General features: G+C 39.0%; 1 protein-coding gene and 1 pseudogene across 2 annotated transcripts; both read right to left on the reverse strand.

Annotated features, from left to right (window-relative positions):
- Positions 1–160: 160 nt before the first annotated feature.
- Positions 161–16855, reverse strand: LOC115221094. 2 transcript variants are annotated; one of them, XM_036510275.1, is made up of 10 exons: positions 15728–16855; positions 12207–12313; positions 11163–11393; positions 10365–10421; positions 9609–10334; positions 8138–8284; positions 6750–7114; positions 3400–3493; positions 1341–1420; positions 161–353 (listed from the first exon to the last, which is right to left on the reverse strand). In XM_036510275.1, exons 2-10 carry the CDS (start codon positions 12265–12267, stop codon positions 327–329), a joined length of 1788 nt encoding a protein of 595 aa, XP_036366168.1. In that variant the 5' UTR covers positions 12268–12313; positions 15728–16855; the 3' UTR covers positions 161–326. The 2 variants fall into 2 exon arrangements, with proteins under 2 accessions (XP_036366168.1, XP_029647169.1); XM_029791309.2 differs by having other exon boundaries at positions 9609–10421; positions 15728–16854.
- A 161-nt stretch (positions 16856–17016) lies between these two features.
- On the reverse strand, positions 17017–17135 carry LOC115221150 (annotated as a pseudogene).
- Between the last annotated feature and the right edge of the window lie 3156 nt (positions 17136–20291).

Genomic DNA, 20291 nt, shown 5'->3' on the forward strand with positions numbered 1-20291 from the left:
CGTACATAATAGACTGTCCAGTCTCTTTCACTCCATCCAGATAATTAGTGTTGACACTCGATTGCTAGGTCCTGGTTTACCTGATCTAACAGGTGATTAAGCAGATAGAATAAAGACTGATTGAATTTGCATGTAATATAGACAAATTTATGTATTTTTGTTTAAATCTTTTATTTATGTTCCTAAGTATATACACATGTGATACTAAATAATTCAACAGTCCTATGCCTAGTTAAGTGATCTCTGCTGCTGAAGTTCAAGTTGCTGGTCAGTTGTGTTCACTTGTTACTGTGTCTAGCTAATTGCCTGTCCATCAGTTTCTCTCTTCATGGATTACAGAGGTAGATTTGAACCTGTTAATAAAAGAAAAAGAATTTTAATCACACGATGTGGTTTTATTCTGATGGGACTAACAACATACTACCTTTATTGGTAAATTAACCTGCCTGACAGGGGATTCGGTGAGACCAAAGTTGACCTTTAATCCATTGAAGAATCAATATTGATTTTGGCCTTGACTACATATTTATGGTACTGGTGCTCACAGAATAATGGACAACATTGACCGTTAGATTTGAACTTAGAATTAGGAGACACAAAACTACTGCACTACTTTTCCGTCTGCTCTCAGTACTTAAATTTGCCTGATTTGACCATGTTATTCATCGATTAGAACTGGTCGGTAAGGGGCTTTTGCTGGACTGCTGACCTTTTATATTTATGTCAAGGTAGCCATATAAAATGTACCGCTAAGTTGTTTGGCTCTCTTTAATGACTTCAGTGACAGAAGGAAGCCATAGTCTTACTTAAGTCTTGTGTTCTTCCATAGGAGACCAACCCTTGTAAAGCAGTACCTTATAGGGGCAGAGGTATTTGCTTATATAATAATAATAATGAAATTATTGTATAGTGCTCAGGTGCACCACAACTTGTCAGAAAGTTGGTGCTTGGTACCAAAACTGCCCTGATTCTATGACAATAAAATCTTCCTATCAAAATTTATGTTCAAAACACCAGTTTAAAAATGAGTTCATTAAATACAACAAAGTTAAATGCTAAGTTCATTATTTTCAAAATTGAAACTGTACACAGCAGAAACAGCATAACAAAAATGGTTAAAGAATCAGAAGTTACTAGTAAGCTGAAAGGTAATTCTTTTTAAATTGTCCCCTGCTTGTACAAGCAATTATTGGGGTCCTTTGGCAGTAATATATCTTTGATAACATTTATGCCAGTAGGGTGTATAAGATTATTGAAGAAACTCAGAATTAGTAGTAAGTTGTTATGTGGTGATAATCATTATGACAAATAGGTTAATTGTACAGAAAGAAAAGGCTTACCTCTTTTATTAGACCTGTGAAGCTTGGGAAATGACCACATTTACCAACAACAAAACCACTTGGTCTAGGTTCAATTTCACCTGATAGCACATAAAAAGAGAACTTTAGTTTTAGTAAGCACAAACACTTTGTATGTTTATATGTAAACAAAAGTTGTTTAGGCAGTAACTTTGAGAAACTTTTTCAAAGTTAGTTATGGTTGTGATAATGAAGCTAGCTTTCGAACCACATGGCTTCAGGTTCAGTCCCCCTGCTTGGTGCCTTGGTCAAGTGTTTTCTATAGCTCTGAACCAACTGTGTTCTTAGATCTCTGGTAGCTGCAATTCTACAGGTGAGACGTGGTAATATTTTGGTGAGGCATATGTAGGGTTATGTTGAATTTATACCTTTTGTACACAATGTTTAGTATACTAATAAAGAAAGGGGGCAATTTGAGAATGAGTTGTTAAAAAAAAAAATCCTTCACATCCCTTCTGTGGACAATTTTATTAAATTTGACACTTTAGAGACAACAGATCATTTCCATCATATTGAAGATCTGATGTCACTAAAGTAGGGAAAGATTATTTCCTTCAATTTAGTAGTATGTAAGGTAATTAAGATGTGTGTGCATGTAGTATAGAACTGGTCAATACTGAAAGCCATGCTATTTTAATTCCCTATGGAGAAATAAACTGGAGACAGTGTGTGGGTGTATTTAACTCTTATCTCTGGGGACAAAAATCTAGGTACACAGGAAAACTGTTGGGATAATAAATGGCATTGGGGGTGGATAGATTGAGATATTTATGGCACTGGTAACATGCATGTAAATTAACAGGTCAGTTTGTGAATTCAGCAAAAAGGTAAAGAAAAACTTCCATCATTGATCCAAAGGCTTTTGCAGCTGAGAAAGTTCACAGAATATTTTATATTTCTTTTGAGCATATTTTCTGAAAGTTTATACTGGAATCACTTTGTGTTTGATTCAAAAATGCATAAAACGAGTAGTGCAAAGTAAAAGAAAGTTTGTTAATATTCTGAGGAATATTTAAAATTTACATTTATACCCGCTATTCATGACATGCTCATCAAATTAAGGGCGAAAAACTCGAATTTTCCAAAGTCCTCTCCACTCCCTTAGGAAGGATTTCCCACAAAATTTTTTATAATTGTAATCTATGCTATTTGAAAGGTATATTATTTAAAAAAAAAAATTAAGGGCGAAAAACTCAGATCATGAATTTTCTGAAGTCCTTTTCCCCTTCCCCATTGCTTTCTGCACGTTTTTCTTTTCATATTCATTTACTACACATTTTTTGTTTCCAAGTAATATTGTAAACATTAATCAAATTTTGAATAACAGAAATTAAATATCACAAGGAGGCATCAGGATTCTAGAAATGATTCAGTAGTGGGGAATGACCAAAAATTGGTTGGGTACCACTGACTGGTAGTAAACAAAAGACTTGTTTTGGTGTCCATTCCTGTCCTCCATGCAAGTGTGATTACAAGGTTATTGACCTCATTTGGAAACTGGTGGTAGCAACAGTATCCAGCTGTAGAAAACTCTGCCCCAACCTATTTCTGTAAATTTTATATATGTATCCTGACACAAGACACTAGGAAGAGCATCTAGCTTAAGAAACCATACCTAAGTAAATCTCACAATGGGGGAGTAAAGATTATTTGCCAACATAACATGGCAGTCCTGATTTAGGAAAATGTTGCTGTAATTTAGCCCCAGGAAACATCAACTCCAGCTGGCTATACAACACGATCTGTGTCCTTATATAACCTGGAAATTGCGATACACAGATATTGTTTTGAGCTGAGTGGGGGTGCTAGATTTCCTTGTTCGAAAATATAAGGACACAGATCGTGTCGTATAGCCAGCTGGAGACCATGTCTCCTGGGGCTAAATTACAGCAACGTTCGTCCTAAACCAGGACTGCCATGTTATGCTGGCAAATAATCTTTACTCCATACCTAAGCATGATGCAGTCCACCCACTCAGATTCTACAGAACTATGGTAGTACACACATGCACGTGGAATAAAAAGAAAAAGAACCAACTAACCTTGCAATGTGACTCTCTCTGATACAGTTTGTCCCAGTTGTGCTTGGAATATTTGACCATCATAATTCAGAGTAAGGTTTTCCCACTGGTTGGGCTGTTAAAGGAATTAAGAGTGTGACACAATAATAATAAAAAATAAATGTGCACTTTTAAAGCCTGGCCAGGTTCATGGGGCCCAGTTTCCAGTTTCAATGGCGTATGTGTTCCCCCACAGCTGGACGAGAAGCCAGTCCATTGCAGCATTACTCATTTTTGCCAGCTGAGTGGACTGGAGCAACATGAAATGAAGTGTTTTGCTCAAGAACACAATGCGTCACCCGGTCCAGGAATCGAAACCACAATCTTATGATCATGATGCTGACACCCTAACCACTAAGTCACACGCCTCCACTGACACAATAATGCTGTCACATAAATAAGACTGGTAACAGTGATGTAATTGTTTGTACTAGGGTCTAGTCGATTATACTGACCCCCAGTGCTCCACTGGTACTTGAAAAGATGAAGGGCAAAGTCAACCCTGAAATGCTGCTAGGAATTTTGTCTGCTGGAGTTGTGATTCAGCCAGCTCACCATCTTCTACTATGATGCTTAACGTAACAGCTCTATAGCAGCATAATAGGAGTGGCTGTGTGGTAAGTAACTTGCTAAGCAACCATATGGCATCTTGGGCAAGTGTCTTCTGCTATAGCCCTGGGTCGACCAATACCTTGTGAGTGGATTTGGAAGACGGAAACTGAAAGAAGCCTGTCGTATATATGTATGTGTTTGTCTCCCTAGCATTGCTTGACAACCAATGCTGGTGTGTTTACGTCACCTAACGGTTCGGCAAAAGAGACCGATAGAATAAGTACTGGGCTTACAAAGAATAAGTCCCGGGGTTGATTTGCTCGACTAAAGGCGGTGCTCCAGCATGGCCGCAGTCAAATGACTGAAACAAGTAAAAGAGTAAAGAGTATAGTAACACACTAGCAACATCATCATCATCATCTCTCCATGCTGGCATGGGTTGAATGGTTCGGCAGGGAATTATCCAAATTCCAACTGTCTTGTGGTGGCATGGTTTCTATAGCTGGATGCCATCCATTTAACAGTGTGCTAGGTGCTTCTGACATGACACTGGAACAGGTAGCATTATGATTCTGATATTTGGCACAATGCCAGCAATTTTAGGGTAGGTATAGTTGACTAGTTTTTATTTTATCAACACTACAGGTGCAGGAGTGGCTGTGTGGTAAGTTGCTTCTTACCAACCACGTGGTTCCAGGTTCATTCCCCATTGCGTGGCACCTTGGGCAAGTGTCTTCTAATATAGCCTCAGGCCGACCAAAGCCTTGTGAGTGGATTTGGTAGACGGAAACTGAAAGAAGCCCATCGTATATATGTATATATCTATGTTTGTCCCCTGAACATCGCTTGACAACCGGTGCTGGTGTGTTTGCGTCCCCGTAACTTAGCGGTTCGGCAAAAGAGACTGATAGAATAAGTCCTAGGGTTGATTTGCTCGACTAGAGGCAGTGCTCCAGCATGGCCATAGTCAAATGATTGAAACGTAAAAGGATGAAAGGCAAAGACAAAGTTGAACTCGGAGTGTAAAGTGCCAGACGAAATACTGCTGATCGTGTCCAGTATGCTAACGAAGCTGACAGCTCATTGTTTTAATAGTAATCCTTTAGGCACAAGGCCTGAAATTTTGCAGGAAGGGGCCAGTCAATTACATTGACTTCCCCAGTGCTCATCTGGCCCTTATTTCCTCAATCCCGAAACCATGGAAAGCAAAACCAAACTCAGAATGTGAAGATGGGTGAAATGCCACTAAGCATTTTGTCTGGCTCACCACTTCCCAATAATATCATAAAATAACATTATCCCTTTATTATGGAGATGTACTTGCATAGCAAGTAACCTGATCTGAGATCGTGTGCTGAAACAGAAAACAATTGCAGCATGAAATACGCCATTTAAAAACACACAAAAACTGTTAGATTCACTTCAATGTTTAAATTTATTTCTCAGTGAACAGGTCGCGGTCTCAAAGCGACGAAACTATTTTGACAAATTAAATTTAAATGTCGAAATGAATCAAACGTTTCTTGCGTGTTTTTAAATTAACCATTTAGCATTCAGATTAATCTGTCAAATGTAATCCTTATTTATCCACATTGCTTTGAACGAATCCTGCATCAGCTTATAGCATTGAGATTTTGATGAGGTAACTATTAGTTTTTAGAATAATACTAGCAGCATTGCCCGGGTATGTAAGAGCCCCTAGTAGGCAACGACTAATCCCAATCTAGTCCTTTCCCTCTAGGGGACGAAGGCACATGTGTAGGTTGCAATGTCTTCTCTTCACTCGAATACTTCTGTGTATACGATGTTCCTAGCTGTCCCTTTGGGCGAAAACATGAAAACATCATTGCACCTCCTAACGCTTGAACAGCCCACGTACAGCCCAGAAAATGTGTTTCATATAAAAATCTTAGATTCTCGACCCCATGTTGAATTTATCGATTTTTTCAGAACTGGGGGAACTTTTCAAAATTTTCGCTGCATTAGTTTTGAATTATGACATTGGGCTTGGGCTATGTGTGTGTCAAGTTTCATCAGAATCGGTTGAAAGCCGTGGTCAGGGTGAGGGTACAACCTGACAGACACACAGACAGACAAACTGCCGTTTATATATAGAGAGATTGTGCGCGATAGGTGTGAGAGGCCACATCTGGCTAGTTTGAATATAAAGCAGGTAGAATATTTACTAAAGGGCTAAAATATTAAATGGTTATACTGAACTAACACAGTGGTCACTCAGAAATGAGGGTGACTTGTAGTATAGCTTTTGTCATTTGTTTTAGTTGCCTATGTAACCATGGAAACAGACACCTTGCAACTGTTAATCTAACACAACATCCAGTGTGTTTGGTGCAGGAATCGAACCTATAACCTCATGATTGTGAGCTCAGTGCCTGAACCACTAAGCCATGTGTCAACAATATTAAAATATCAATACTGTAATAGAATTAAAGATACTTTGTTCCGTATATTATTGAGGCAATTGAATGGGAATGAACTTATATTCACTGCATCATGTCAAAAGCATTGGTACTGGTGATGTGTATAAAGCACCCAGTACACTCTGTATAGTGGTTGGCATTAGGAAGGGCATCCAGCTGTAGAAGCCATGCCAAAACAGACTATTGGAGTCAGGTACCACTCTCTGGCTTGCAAGCTCCTGTCAATCCGTCCAACCCATACCAACATGGAAAACAAACACTGAAAGATGATGGTCTCTGCTTCCAGAAATGGTAGGACAATTACCGCATAACAACACTACTATAATTTAAAGCCTTTACCGTATACTTTAGACGAAGGACTTTTGGTTCAGATTTATTTGTGTCAATCAGCATCAAAACATCCCTTGTTTTCCAGTTGAGAGCCAAAGCCACAGAGCTGGTCTTCTGACGGTTGTATTGGTAACAGTTAGATATTAAATAGTCAATTTGGTTCCTATGGCTTCCAGTGTCTTTAAACTTGATGTGAATTGTGAGCTTGTTACCAATGCGAGCACCAGAGAAGCGCCAAATTTTAATGTGGCTGTCATTATTAAAAACACCTGCTCCTTGTTGCGGATAGACGCCAAACACAGTGAGAGGAAGACCATTCCTTGATTTATCAGCAATTTGGTCACTGAAGTCCAAGAAGAATTCTGGTTCACATTCTAAAGTAAAACAAATATTATTATCATTAATACATAATTGCAGGAATGGTAATGTGGTTAAGAAGTTTGCTTCCCAACCACATGGCTTCAGGTTCAGTTTTACTACATGGCACCTTGGGGTGGGGGGCAACCTAAGCCTTGTGAGTGGAAACTCTAGAAGCCTGTTGAATATATATATGTTTAAGTCACAATATACGCTTTCAAGTAATCTGGTGGTACTCATAAAAGAAGCTCAACGTATCATTGTACAAACCATATAGAATATATACACAGACATGCAGGAAGTAAATAGACACCTTTAAATCTTCAAAATTTCTGACCTAAATGTCTTAATAGGTTTTCAGAAGTGTAGAATTTACAATGTAATTATTCTTCTTTATTCCAGGTGCCATTAAATTAAACATTTGCAAAGAGTAACCATACCATGCTCAAAAAATTCAGCAGAACTGTCAGATTTTCAAAGAGGTTGTATTGTTGGGCAATCTGAGGCTGGTCTTAGCCAGCGAAAAATTGCAGAAAACCTTCAAATTCCTCTTGCTACTGTTAATAGAATTAGAGTGCAATTCAAAAGCGAAGGAAAAGTATCTATAGATTCTCATCCCAGCCGACCTGGGCCCGCGGAAAGGAAGCTTTGCTGTTTGAAGAGAATTGTGGAAAACAAACCCCGTTCGAAGGCTTCTGACATTGCAAAACAGCTAGAAGTAAGTCCAAGAACGTGTGTTACATATCTACATAAGCTTGGGTATTATGGATGAGCAACTAGAAGAAAACCTCTCCTTCAACCAATCAATATCAAATAAAAGATTTTGTAAATTAAAGGTGTCTATTTACTTCCTGCATGTCTGTGTAGATGGACAGATATAGATATAGACATATATAGGTAGATATATACTCAGATTTATGTATGTAAGGAAGTTATATACATACACATTCACAAACACACATTCACACACGTACCTATATGCATGCACATAGCATATTTTATCCTTGTTTACAAACAGAATTAAGTATGTTCCTACTTACCTGTAACTTCAACAGATCCAATGACGCACTGACATCTAGTGTGATTATAGATAGTGCCTGCAGAACAAGGTCGAGGTCTCATTCCATGACCAGGGACAAATTCCAGGTAATATCGTCTGTCCTTGTGGAATGGTTTCAGGTGGCACTCTGTATAATATTACAAGACAACGATTAATTCTTATTGCATTTAGTGGTCACAGCAGGATTACAGTAGTTTAGTAATGAGGGTTGTGTTAGAATGGACATGGGAAGACGGGAAAGAAATGAAGCAAGCATGCTCTGTTGAATGTGCTTTTCCATGCTTGCATGGATCGAGCTGAATTTGTTGAGGCACATTCTCTATGGCTGGATGCTCTTCCTGTCACCAATGCTCACTCGTTTCCAAGCAAGGTGAGATTTCCCTTTGGTTTTTTTTCCTAGAAGACTGGAAACAAAGACACTCATTTACAATCACAGCATGATATTAAAACAAGGGTATATATATATATATATATATATATATATACACTGGCTTCCGTGCCAGAGGCATTTAAAGGGCACCATTTGAGCGTGATCGTTACCAGCATCGCCTTACTGGCACCTGTGCCATTGGCATGTGTAAAAAAATTCGAGCAAGGTCATTGCCAGTACCGCCTGACTGGGCCCCATGCTGGTGGCACGTAAAAGCACCCACTACATTCTCGGGGTGGTTGGTGTTAGGAAGAGCATCAAGCGGTAGAAACTCTGCCAGATCAAGACTGGAGCCTGGTGCAGCCATCTGGTTTACTAGCCCACAGTCAAACCGTCCAACCCATGCTAGCATGGAAAGCGGACATTAAACGACAATGATGATGATGACACACTGTATATATACATACATATACTGTGTGTATCATCATCATCATCATCATTTAACGTCCGCTTTCCATGCTAGCATGGGTTGGACCTGTATATATATATATATATATAGAGAGAGAGAGAGAGAGAGAGAGAGAGAGAGAGCGTGATCGTTACCAGCGTCACTTTACTGGCACTTGTGCCAGTGTGCAAGTGGCACGTAAAAAAAACACCATTTGGGCGTGGCCATTGCCAGTACTGCCTGACTGGCCCTCGTGCTGGTGGCACGTAAAAAGCACCCACTACACTCTCGGGGTGGTTGGCGTTAGGAAGAGCATCCAGCTGTAGAAACTCTGCCAGATCAAGATTGGAGCCCGGTGCAGCCATTTGGTTTGCCAGTCCTCAGTCAAATCGTCCAACCCATGCTAGCATGGAAACGGACGTTAAACGATGATGATGATATATGACGGGCTTCTTTCAGTTTCTGTCAACCAAATCCACTCACAATACTTTGATTAGCCTAAGGTTATAGTAGAAGGCACTTGCCCAAGAAGCTATGCAGTGAGACTGAACCCAAAACCATACGGTTGAAAGCACATTTCTTACCACACAGCCACACGTGTGTGTGTGTAAAATGAATATAGAGTTCTCTTACCTGGTGGTACATATGATGATGGCGTGAGTTCCTGCTGTTCTCCAAGAGCCTCATCATTGAAATTACCACTTATTTGAAAATCTCTTGAATTCCCATTCGGAACAGCAGAAGGTCTTTCATTTCTTGCATCCATGATTTCATCTTCACCCTGGCCCTTTGAAAGGAATGGTAAACGTCCCTGAATATTGTGAACTTTTTGGAAACCATCCTCAAAAAGGTTCTTCTTTGCTGTTGTCACTCCCATGCTTTCAACTGGAAAGAAATCCTGTCGAGTCAAATGTGGAGATTCCTGGACCATTCCATTTTCTTTTGTTCCTGTATTGACACCAGATGGAAGGTTTTGGTTACTATTACCAAATGAAGTTGGTCCATTGACCTGAAACTTATATTCTTGTCCAAATCGTTCACGATTAGACCTAACAACAGAATCATTAATCAGATTATCTTGAAAATCTTCATTATTTCTGCCAACAGACCCTTTTGCTTTCCCACCCTCAAATACACCTGATGCAGCCACATTATGTTCATTTAAGCTGATTTTGGCATTTTCTGGAAATCTTCCTGATGGATTGAGTTTTGGTGAGTTTACTGACAATGAAGCCTCTGCTTTAGAACTGCTCTGTTCAGAGTTGACATGGAATCTATTTTCCAAGTTTTGCTCTTTAATGGATGAATCTACAGCTTTGACTTTTGCTTTAGCATCTGCAAGATTTTGTCCCTTTTCAAAATCGGTTGTCACCTGAACAGTAGAATCAGTTCGGAGTTCTTTGTTTTTACCTTCTTGAATGTTTGGTTCCACCAAATTTTCTGATTCTGATAAATAAATGGAATAAACACAATAATTATAAGCCTTTTTTTTTTACTATAGTCACAAGACTTGACATTTTGGGAATGGGATGAGACATCGACTCACCCCCACCACCATCCTGCATAACTGGTACTTAATTTATCGACTCTGAAAGAAGGCAAAGTCGACTCTGGCTGCATTTGAACTTAAAATGTGAAGACAGACAAAATACCACTAAGCATTTCATCCAGTGTGCTAACAATCCTGCTAGCTCGCCGCCTTAAACACAATAATAATAATAATAATAATAATAAACACAAAAACACAGTAATAAACTTTTAACAATAGTCATCAATTAAATGATGACGTGTGTGTGCATGCGTGTAGGTGTGTGTGTGTATGGCTTAGTGGTCAGGGCATTCAGCTCACAATCATAAAGTCACGAAAGTGGTTTCCAGTGGCATGTTGCTTCCTTGAGCAAGACACTTTACTTCACCTTGCTCCAGTCCACTCAGCTGGCAAAAACTAGTTATGTCTGTAATCCAAAGGGCCAGCCTTGTCACACTGATTATGTGCCACACTGAATCTCCCTGAGAACTGCATTAACAGTATGTCTGTGGAGTACTCAGCCACTTGCAGGTTAATTTCAAGAGCAATCTGTTCCGCTGATTGGATCAGCTGGAACAATTATCATCATAAACAATAGTTTAGTTTAATCAGCTCTTAATCCCTCAGTAGACGTTAATCTATTGATCCATTATACTTACCAGTGTTTAATTCATAGTAATTCCTCGTTTTACTTGTAACCAAATTGTAATTGCTTCTGTTGAACTTGGATAAATAGCAAATTTCATAAAGTAAATCAAACTCAAAGGAAATGCATGGCCTGGTTTTGAGACAGAGTTCCGCACACCTGTCTACTGTGTATTGAGAAAAGGCCCCAAGTTGGCCGCTGCCAGGAAGTGTGTAGGAAACAAGGGGTGCAAAACGGTCAATTCCTGGAAATATATAAAAATATATTGAAGTTAAACTTTAAGAAAAAAATCAAACATGTTAGTATGCCAATGTATGTCTATATATGTGTGTATGTAGAGGCGCAATGGCCCAGTGGACGGTCATAGAAAAATATTTAGGAAAGACTTCTGCCCATCCACCCCAATTTTCTCTCTTTTTTTTCTTTTTTTTTTCCAAAAACCCCCATTTTCAGATATGGAGATTCCGGAAAATTGCCAAAAAATCGGCATTTTGAAATTTGGCCCCCCCCCCCGCTTCTATTTCTTCATTTTTCACTAACCATAACCCTAAATGCAACCCTAACTCTAACTACAAATATTTTTGGAAATTTTTTCAGTATCATTAATCTCCATATTTTTCTCCATATTTTTTTTTAAAAAGTGGGGGGGGGGGATTTAAAAATGCTGATTTTTGCCAATTTTTTTGCAGATTCATATTCTCTGTAGCCGAAAGTGGGGATTTGTGTAGAAAAAAAGATTAAATAAAAAAAGTGGGGTTTTTGGTGGGTACAAAATGAAGTCTTGCCAATATTTATTATCTTAAATTAGAATGAAATAAAACATTTTCCATTTGTCTAATTCCTATAACCACTCTGTTATTATACTCCCTTTCCTCCTGTCACCAAGCCTAGTATGTGCACTCATCTTGTACCTTTCTGTATCTCACTTTTACTCTTTCTCCTCTATATATAATATAAAGAGTGACTGAAGAGATCAACCTACCTACATTCATATTGGCTTTTATTATATATATTATCATATATGCATGAGCGCGCACACAAACACAGATACACTCACCTGATAAAGCACTGGTTACACCATAGAACATCAGCAGAATTATTGTCTGAAATGGTTTCATGTTGTTATATGGCTTGAGTAGATTTCTGTGACCCTATAATGAGGAACTGAAGAAAACATTAAATTTTAGTCATAGAAACAGATACAACAATAACAACATCAACAATAAGATACATAACTCTTTTACTTGTTTCAGTCATTTGACTGTGGCCATGCTGGAGCACCGCCTTTAATCTAGCAACTCGACCCCAGGACTTATTCTATCGGTCTCTTTTGCCGAACCGCTAAGTAACGGGGACATAAACACACCAGCATCGGTTGTCAAGCAATGCTAGGGGGACAAACACAGATACACAAACACACACACACACATACATATATACGACGGGCTTCTTTCAGTTTCCGTCTACCAAATCCACTCACAAGGCTTTGGTCGGCCCGAGGCTATAGTAGAAGACACTTGCCCAAGGTGCCACGCAGTGGGACTGAACCCGGAACCATGTGGTTGGTTAGCAAGGTACTTACCACACAGCCACTCCTGCGCCTTTTTATTATCTTTTAAGGCAGCAAGAGCTGGCAGAACTGTTAGCATGATGGGCAAAGTGCTTTGTGACATTTCATCTGCCTTTATGCTCTGAGTTCAAATGCCAACAGGGTTGATTATGCCTTTCATTCTTTTGGGGTCAATAAACTAAGTACCAGTTGAGTACTGGGGTTGATGTAATCGACTTACCCATCTGCCATGAAATTGCTGGCCTTGTGCCAAAATTTGAAATCGTTATTATTAAGGTGGTACAACAGCTGTACTGTTATATGTCAGTGTATGACTTTGGTAATTCATAGTCTCAGAAATTAAACTACAATCTTCACAAATTCTGATGTTTCAAACCAATGAAGCAGCTCAGGTGTAGAAGACTTCCTCAACTAAATCTCTTCCCCTGTCTTTACCATGAGCACCACATATTTTGATTAAATTATGAGGGACAGGCATGGCTGTGTAGTTAAGAATTTTGTTTTGGGTTCCGTTTTAATGCATGGCACCTAGTGCAAGTGTCTTCTATTGTAGCCTCAAGTGTAGACCAAACTGGTAAGGATATATTCAGTTATGATAATCTTAACTAAAGGCTAACATTGTAAAGTACAATGATTATCATCTTCCAATAGAAGTGAAACCGGTCTGTAATAATATTGTTTGGAGTAATTTAATTCATTACAATAAAAAAGGAATTGTGCATCTTTTTTTATTATTATTGCTGTATGTGTATATACATACATACATGTTTGTTCCTTCTCGAGCCATGCCTGGCTAATAAGGGCCAGTTTCCCAGTTTCCTTGATGTATAGATTCTCCACCTGGATGGGATGCCAGTCCGTCGCAGGTGAGCTGCAAGATGCAGGAGGAAAGAGTGAGAGAAAGTTGTGTCGAAAGAGTCAGCAGAATTTCGCCATTGCCTTCTGCCAGAGCCGCGTGGAGCTTAGGTGTTTCGCTCATAAACACACACACATCGCCGCGATCCCTCGACCGCGAGTCCACTTCTCTAACCACTAGGCCATGTGTCTTCACATACATACATACATACATATATCCAAATATAGAGGTAGGGTCAAAAATTGAGGGTTGGGTGGGTGGGTGGGGGCTAAATGCCAATTTAGAAAAGATAAAAATTTTATCAAAAAGAAAAATGAAAAACAAAACGTTATTACCAACTGTGATGTAGCCAGGGTTGACATACTGAAAGAGGTGGGGAATTTTCTGTTCTGCAGACCTAATTTCAACAATGGCAACACAAAAGATTCGATGGATTGTCAGAGAAAAAGTATTTCATATGTAATGGATGTACATAAGTAGTTTGTAGCAACCGTATCCAAGGAATAATACTTCTTACCTTGTTAGAAATATCGTGCACACTTTTTTTTAAAGCTAAGTCCACATTGTAAAGTGGTTGGTGTTTGGAAGGGCATCCAGCTGTAAAAACCATGCCAAAAGAGGCCCTGCCAGTGCTGGTGTCACATAAAAAGCACTCAGTCCACTCTGTGGTGTGGTTGGTGTTAGAAAAGGCATCCAGTCATTAAAAAAACCCCTGCTAAAACAGACTGTGAAGCCTGGTGCAGTCTTCTTCCAAACCAGCCTCTTTCAAAGAGTCCAACCCATGCCAGCATGGAAAACAGACATTAAATGATGATGATGACCGAATCAGTTGTAGAGGTGGGTGTTATAAAAACACACAGTAATCAGAATATGGTGAAGGTGCAAAACTGTTTCAGGGAACCATTACCCGTACCAACAGCAAAGGATTCTCTCTGAGAGTGAAGGGTGGGCTGTTTGCTGCCTGTGTATGGCATGCAATAGAGTATGGCTGGCTAGTAATGAGACACATGGGCTGATGACAGAGGATATATGAAAAGTGTACAGATATTACGTGAGTATCTTCTGCTGGATGTGAAATGTAGGCTTGGCTGAGCGACAGAGTTGTCTTTGCTGCTGGGTACAAGAAAGAAGACTGCAACAATTTGCATATATGACGTGTAGGAATAATGATAGTTGAGTGAAAGAGTGTCAAATGATGCTGGTAGGAGGAGTCTGTGTAGATGATGGAGATGGAGAATGTAGGAAGAAGTGATGTAGTTTGATCTTAGAATGTGAAGCATCGCAATGGAGATGATGTAAAATCTTGATGATTGAAAAAACAGACAAATATATATATATATATATATATTAATCAATTTAGGGTAGTAAAAAATTCGATAGAAATTTATCACTACCAGCGGCCCAGTGGAAAAGAAAAATAGTCATGAGACTAAAATGTAAATATATAACAATTTAGGAATGGCCTTAACAGGCCATTCGGGCTGCTCTGTCTAGTGGACGAATGGCCTGTTAAGGCCATTCCTAAATTGTTATATATATATATATATTATATATATATATATATATATATATATACACTCTTACTCTCTTTTACTCTTTTACTTGTTTCAGTCATTTGATTGCAGCCATACTGGAGCACTGCCTTTAATTGAGCAACTCGACCCCGGGACTTATTCTTTTGTAAGCCTAGTACTTATTCTATCGGTCTCTTTTGCTGAACCGCTAAGTAACGGGGACATAAACACACCAGCATCGGTTGTCAAGCAATGCTAGGGGGACAAACACAGACACACAAACACGCATATATATATATACGACGGGCTTCTTTCAGTTTCCGTCTTCCAAATCTGAGGCTATAGTAGAAAACACTTGCCCAAGGTGCCACGCAGTGGGAGTGAACCCTGAACCATGTGGTTGGTAAACAAGCTACTTACCACACAGCCACTCCTGCGCCCATATATATATATATATATATATATACATATATATATATATATATATATACAGACATATATATATACACACACACACACACGCACACATATACAAAATGTTTGTGTGTATGCAGTTTCAGGGCTATAGAAGTATGAAAAATTGTGTCCAAAAACAAAACTGTACACATAATGAAAATTAAATTAAAGATTATAATCACCTTTTTATAATTTTCTGGTAACTTCTGATTAGAATTATCCCTTTGGGATCCACTGCTGAGACAATCTTGTATGTATGTTTATATACACATATATATTTATTTATATATGTGTGTATATATCATGTACTTAAAACTGTCGATACAATACACTAACATATAAAAAACATTTGTGTATATGTTATTATACGCATATAAAGTTATACAGGTGTGTATATTGTATATACCAATGTATGCAACTGCACTGGTGTCATACAGATTGTAAACTTTCACGGTATAACAGTCTGTTTTTATACTGTTAAAGGTGTTACCTGTCTGTCTGTCTGTCTCTTTGTGCATTTCCATTGCATCATGTCTTTCTACCTGTTTCCTTAATCTTTGATTTAAAATTTCAAACACCCACACAATCTCTCTCTCATTCTCTCTGCCTCTCTATCTCTCTCTCATTCTCTCTGCCTCTCTATCTCTTCTCTCTAATACTTCTTCCACTTTTCCTTCCATTTTCCCAGTTTGTCAGTTCCATCCTTTATCAGGTCTTCATCTCTCATAAATCATACGGACCCCTATTCCTCACCCTTTACCCCCCCCCACCTACATATAGAGTACATCTTCTGCCTCTCTCTCTCCCTCCTTCCTTTTTATTTCCTCATCAATCATACATTCTCCCCCCCATCTCCTCCTCTGATCTCACAATTCTCTCTCTAAGTTTCTACCTCCCACCTTTCCTCCTTCACACTTCTACCAGAGTCTCTCCCTCTTTCACCTCTCTCTTTATCTCTCAAGTCCCCTCCTCCTCTATTTTTGTCTCCCCCACAACTTCAGTTGTTTTGTAGAGGCCTAATGACTCACACACACACACAACCACAAAAACACATGCCCATATCATTGTCATCATCATCATCATCATCATTTAACATCCATTTTCCCATGCTGGCATGGGTCGGATGACTTGACAAAAACCAACAAGCTGGAGGAGAGTACCAAGTTCCGAGTTCTGCTTTGGCATGGTTTTTACAGCTGCATGCCCTTTCTAATGCCATCAACTTTACACAGACTACTAGAAGCCTTTTATATGGCACCAGCACCAGTGAGGTCATCAAATAACTCAGAAGATGAGACTGACCAACAGGGGTGGCTGCAGTATTGAATGGGGTGGCTTTAGGCTAGGTGATCAATGGTTAACCCTTTCGTTACTGTATTTATTTTGGGATTTATTTTATTTTATTTTTATTTTATCTAGTTTCAGCTCACGACCTGTGGCCATGCTGGGGCACCGTCATTTATAAAGGGAATGCTAACAGCACCTAGGTTTCCCATGCGGTCACCCATCTAAGTACTAAGTAGGCTCGATGTTGCTTAACTTCGGTGATCAGACAAAAACCGGTGCTTTCGACGTGATATGGCTCTGTATTTCTTTCAATTACTTTAAATATAACAAAGAATTTAGTAAAATAACTTAGTTATCATTAAGCTAGTGTTAGGAACATAAATAGTGACTAAGGTTTGATGGAAGATTTTAATTCAAAACTTATGAAAACAAGACATTTGTACTTAGAGCCAGAGCCAATTTCAGCCAGGTTGGTAACAAAAGGGTTAAAGTATGACAGAAGGACAGGAACAGATGTCTTGGAGTAGAGAAGATATATGTCTATCCCAGTCAAAAAAGAAAAGAAGTTTATGAAGAGGTGCCAGGGTGTAAGATATACATACAGATGGAGCCCCATCATTTTTGAGGATTCAGCTGTTTGATCAAATAGTAAGTGGCTGAGTATTCTACAGACATAGGCGTAGGAGTGGCTGTGTGGTAAGTAGCTTGCTTACCAACCACATAGCACCTTGAGCAAGTGTCTTCTACTATAGCCTCGGGCCGACCAAAGCCTTGTGAGTGGATTTGGAAACTGAAAGAAGACCGTCGTATATATGTATGTGTGTGTGTATATGTTTGTGTGTCTATGTTTGTCCCCCTAGCATTGCTTGACAACTGATGCTGGTGTGTTTACGTCCCCGTAACTTAGCGGTTCGGCAAAAGAGACCAATGGACTAAGTACTAGGCTTACAAAGAATAAGTCCTGTGGTCGATTTGCTTGACTAAAGGCGGTGCTCCAGCATGGCCACAGTCAAATGACTGAAACAAGTAAAAGAGACGTGTGTACCGTTAATATGATTCTCAGACAAACTCAGAGAGATGCAAGAGAGACAAGCAGGACCTTTTGAATTACAGGTACAATCCCTCCAACAAGTGCCTCATTTCATCAACCCAAGGCCATGGTAAAAAACACTTACCCAAGATGCCATGCAATGGAAGAGAACCTGGGACCTTGCAATTGTATAACAAATTTCTTAACCATTCAGCTATGCATATCATCTCTGTCCTGCAGCCTCCCACACTTTCTCTCTCCTTCTCCTGCACTTCCCTTAGGATGGGCAACCATATATTTTCTTTGCGCTTAGCGCACCTGTTTCTATCTTGATCCCTGATCTTTCTCTCGCCAGCTGGGTAACCTTGTACTCCCTCTTCAGCAAGACACCTATATCTATCTCACTATAACCTTTTCATCATCACCTCCTCCCCTCTTAAAAGTTTTCGTCTTGCAAGTACTTGGTGACCCTGTCAGTGCAGATGTTACTTAAAAGCACCCAGTCCATACTGTAAAGTGGTTGGTGTTCAGAAGGGTATCCAGCTGTAAAAACCTTGCCAAAACTGACCTCGTTTGTGCTTGTGTCATATAAAAAGCACTAGGTCCACTCTGCTGAGTGGTTGGTGTTAGGAAGGGCATCCAGCTGTAAAAATGCTGCAAAAACAGTCACAGAAGTACCCATGCTAGCATGGAACACGGATGTTAAATGACGATGATGATGATGATGATATATATATATATATATATAAAATGAGTAGTATAAGATATAGATTCAGAGAATCATGTGGCTATCACAGTAAGCTCCTCCTATGGACTCCGCTACCAGTCCACATCATAATCAATTACAAAGTAGTGTATTGTAAAGTATCCATGTAACTAACACAGTGGTTCTCAACTGGGGTCCATACGGCCCTTTAGGGGTCAATATAAGATTTTGCTGTTAAAATTTATCTGCAATAAATTAGTTATACATCAACATTACACAAAATGTTTTAAGAATTATTTTATACAATACAGTTCTATATTTAAGAGATGGGGAATCATATACATTGTTTACATTCGATGGATATTTGTCCTCATCTTGTTTGTTACTAACACAACGTTTCGGCTGATGAAATCAAATAGGGATAGAAAAGTGGACTAGGGATCAACAGGGGTTGATAAAAATTCAATTATTGAAAAAGTTTAACCTTAAATCTGGTATATGCAATCAAGGAAACTGGATGTTTGAATGAGATTTCTTCAGCTCTAATATAAGAATCAGTGAAATAAACTTTCACTGAGGTTGCAAATAGGTTCTCAGCTGAATAAAACTCTGGTATATACAGTTGGAGCAATGTTAAATTAAAATGACCATCTATGGATCACACTAGGGATAGGCTTTGAATATACGTCAATGAAAAGGTCTAAAAAGGCGAAAATGCATCTGGTATTCTTGCTGGTTGCTGCTGGGGTGAGTTTTCGTCTCACTTCAATATTTATTGTTTTTAACACAGCACATCCATAAAAGATGTTATCTCTAGATGAAAATCAACTGTAACTGGCCTATCAGCAGTGTACATACATTGAGCATGATACGCAGCTGGCTTTTTTTTTAAATTTGAATATTTCAATCATATCTAATCTGTGTCTTGGTGACGGAGGAAAGCTGTCAAAGCCAGAGGGGATTTTACATGAATTTACTGAGCTATTGCAAGGGAGATAACTGTTAATAAACTTTTTTCATGAAGGAGCCCCCTTGAAGTCGTTCAACCTGCTAAACATTTAGATATTTCCCTCATTTTAAACTCTGCACTATTTTTTTTTTTACAAAAAGGAAGGCGTGGGATAAGTAGTACTAGATACAATAAAACATAAATGTTGACCTCGTCTGCCTTAGTGAGTGAGATTGAAGGATAAACGAGATATCGTGGGATAGATAGGGACGTATATTCCCCCACAAAACCCTATTTACATAATGTAGGTCATCGTAAATAGATAAAGGGATCAATATACATAATAACTTTATTAATGATAGACAGAAAAGGAAGACTATGAGGTCGCAGAAAAGCTTGTGTAACGAGATGTGTAAGAATAATGTCTCCTCACCAAGGATTAGCAGAATCATAACAGCTTCAGACGAAATAGGTTTGAGGCTATTTCTCTCAGCTCTTTATGCTATGAGTTCAAATCACGCTGAGACTAAGTTCGCTTTTCATCCCTCCAAGGTTGAAAATTAAAGACCAGTCAATGGTATTGACGAATTTCTCCGCCCTCAAAATTATTTTTATCTTTTGTCGTTTACTCGTTTCAGTGGCCAGGCTGGGGCATCACCTCAAAGAGTTTTTCAGTCGAAAGAATCTACTCAATATTTATTTCTTTAAACCTGGTACTTATTCCATTGGTCTTTTTCGCCAAACTGCTAAGTTACAGGTATGTAAGCACCAAGA

Source organism: Octopus sinensis, linkage group LG17, assembly GCF_006345805.1.
Source record: "Octopus sinensis linkage group LG17, ASM634580v1, whole genome shotgun sequence".
NCBI classification, from domain to species: Eukaryota; Metazoa; Mollusca; class Cephalopoda; order Octopoda; family Octopodidae; genus Octopus; species Octopus sinensis.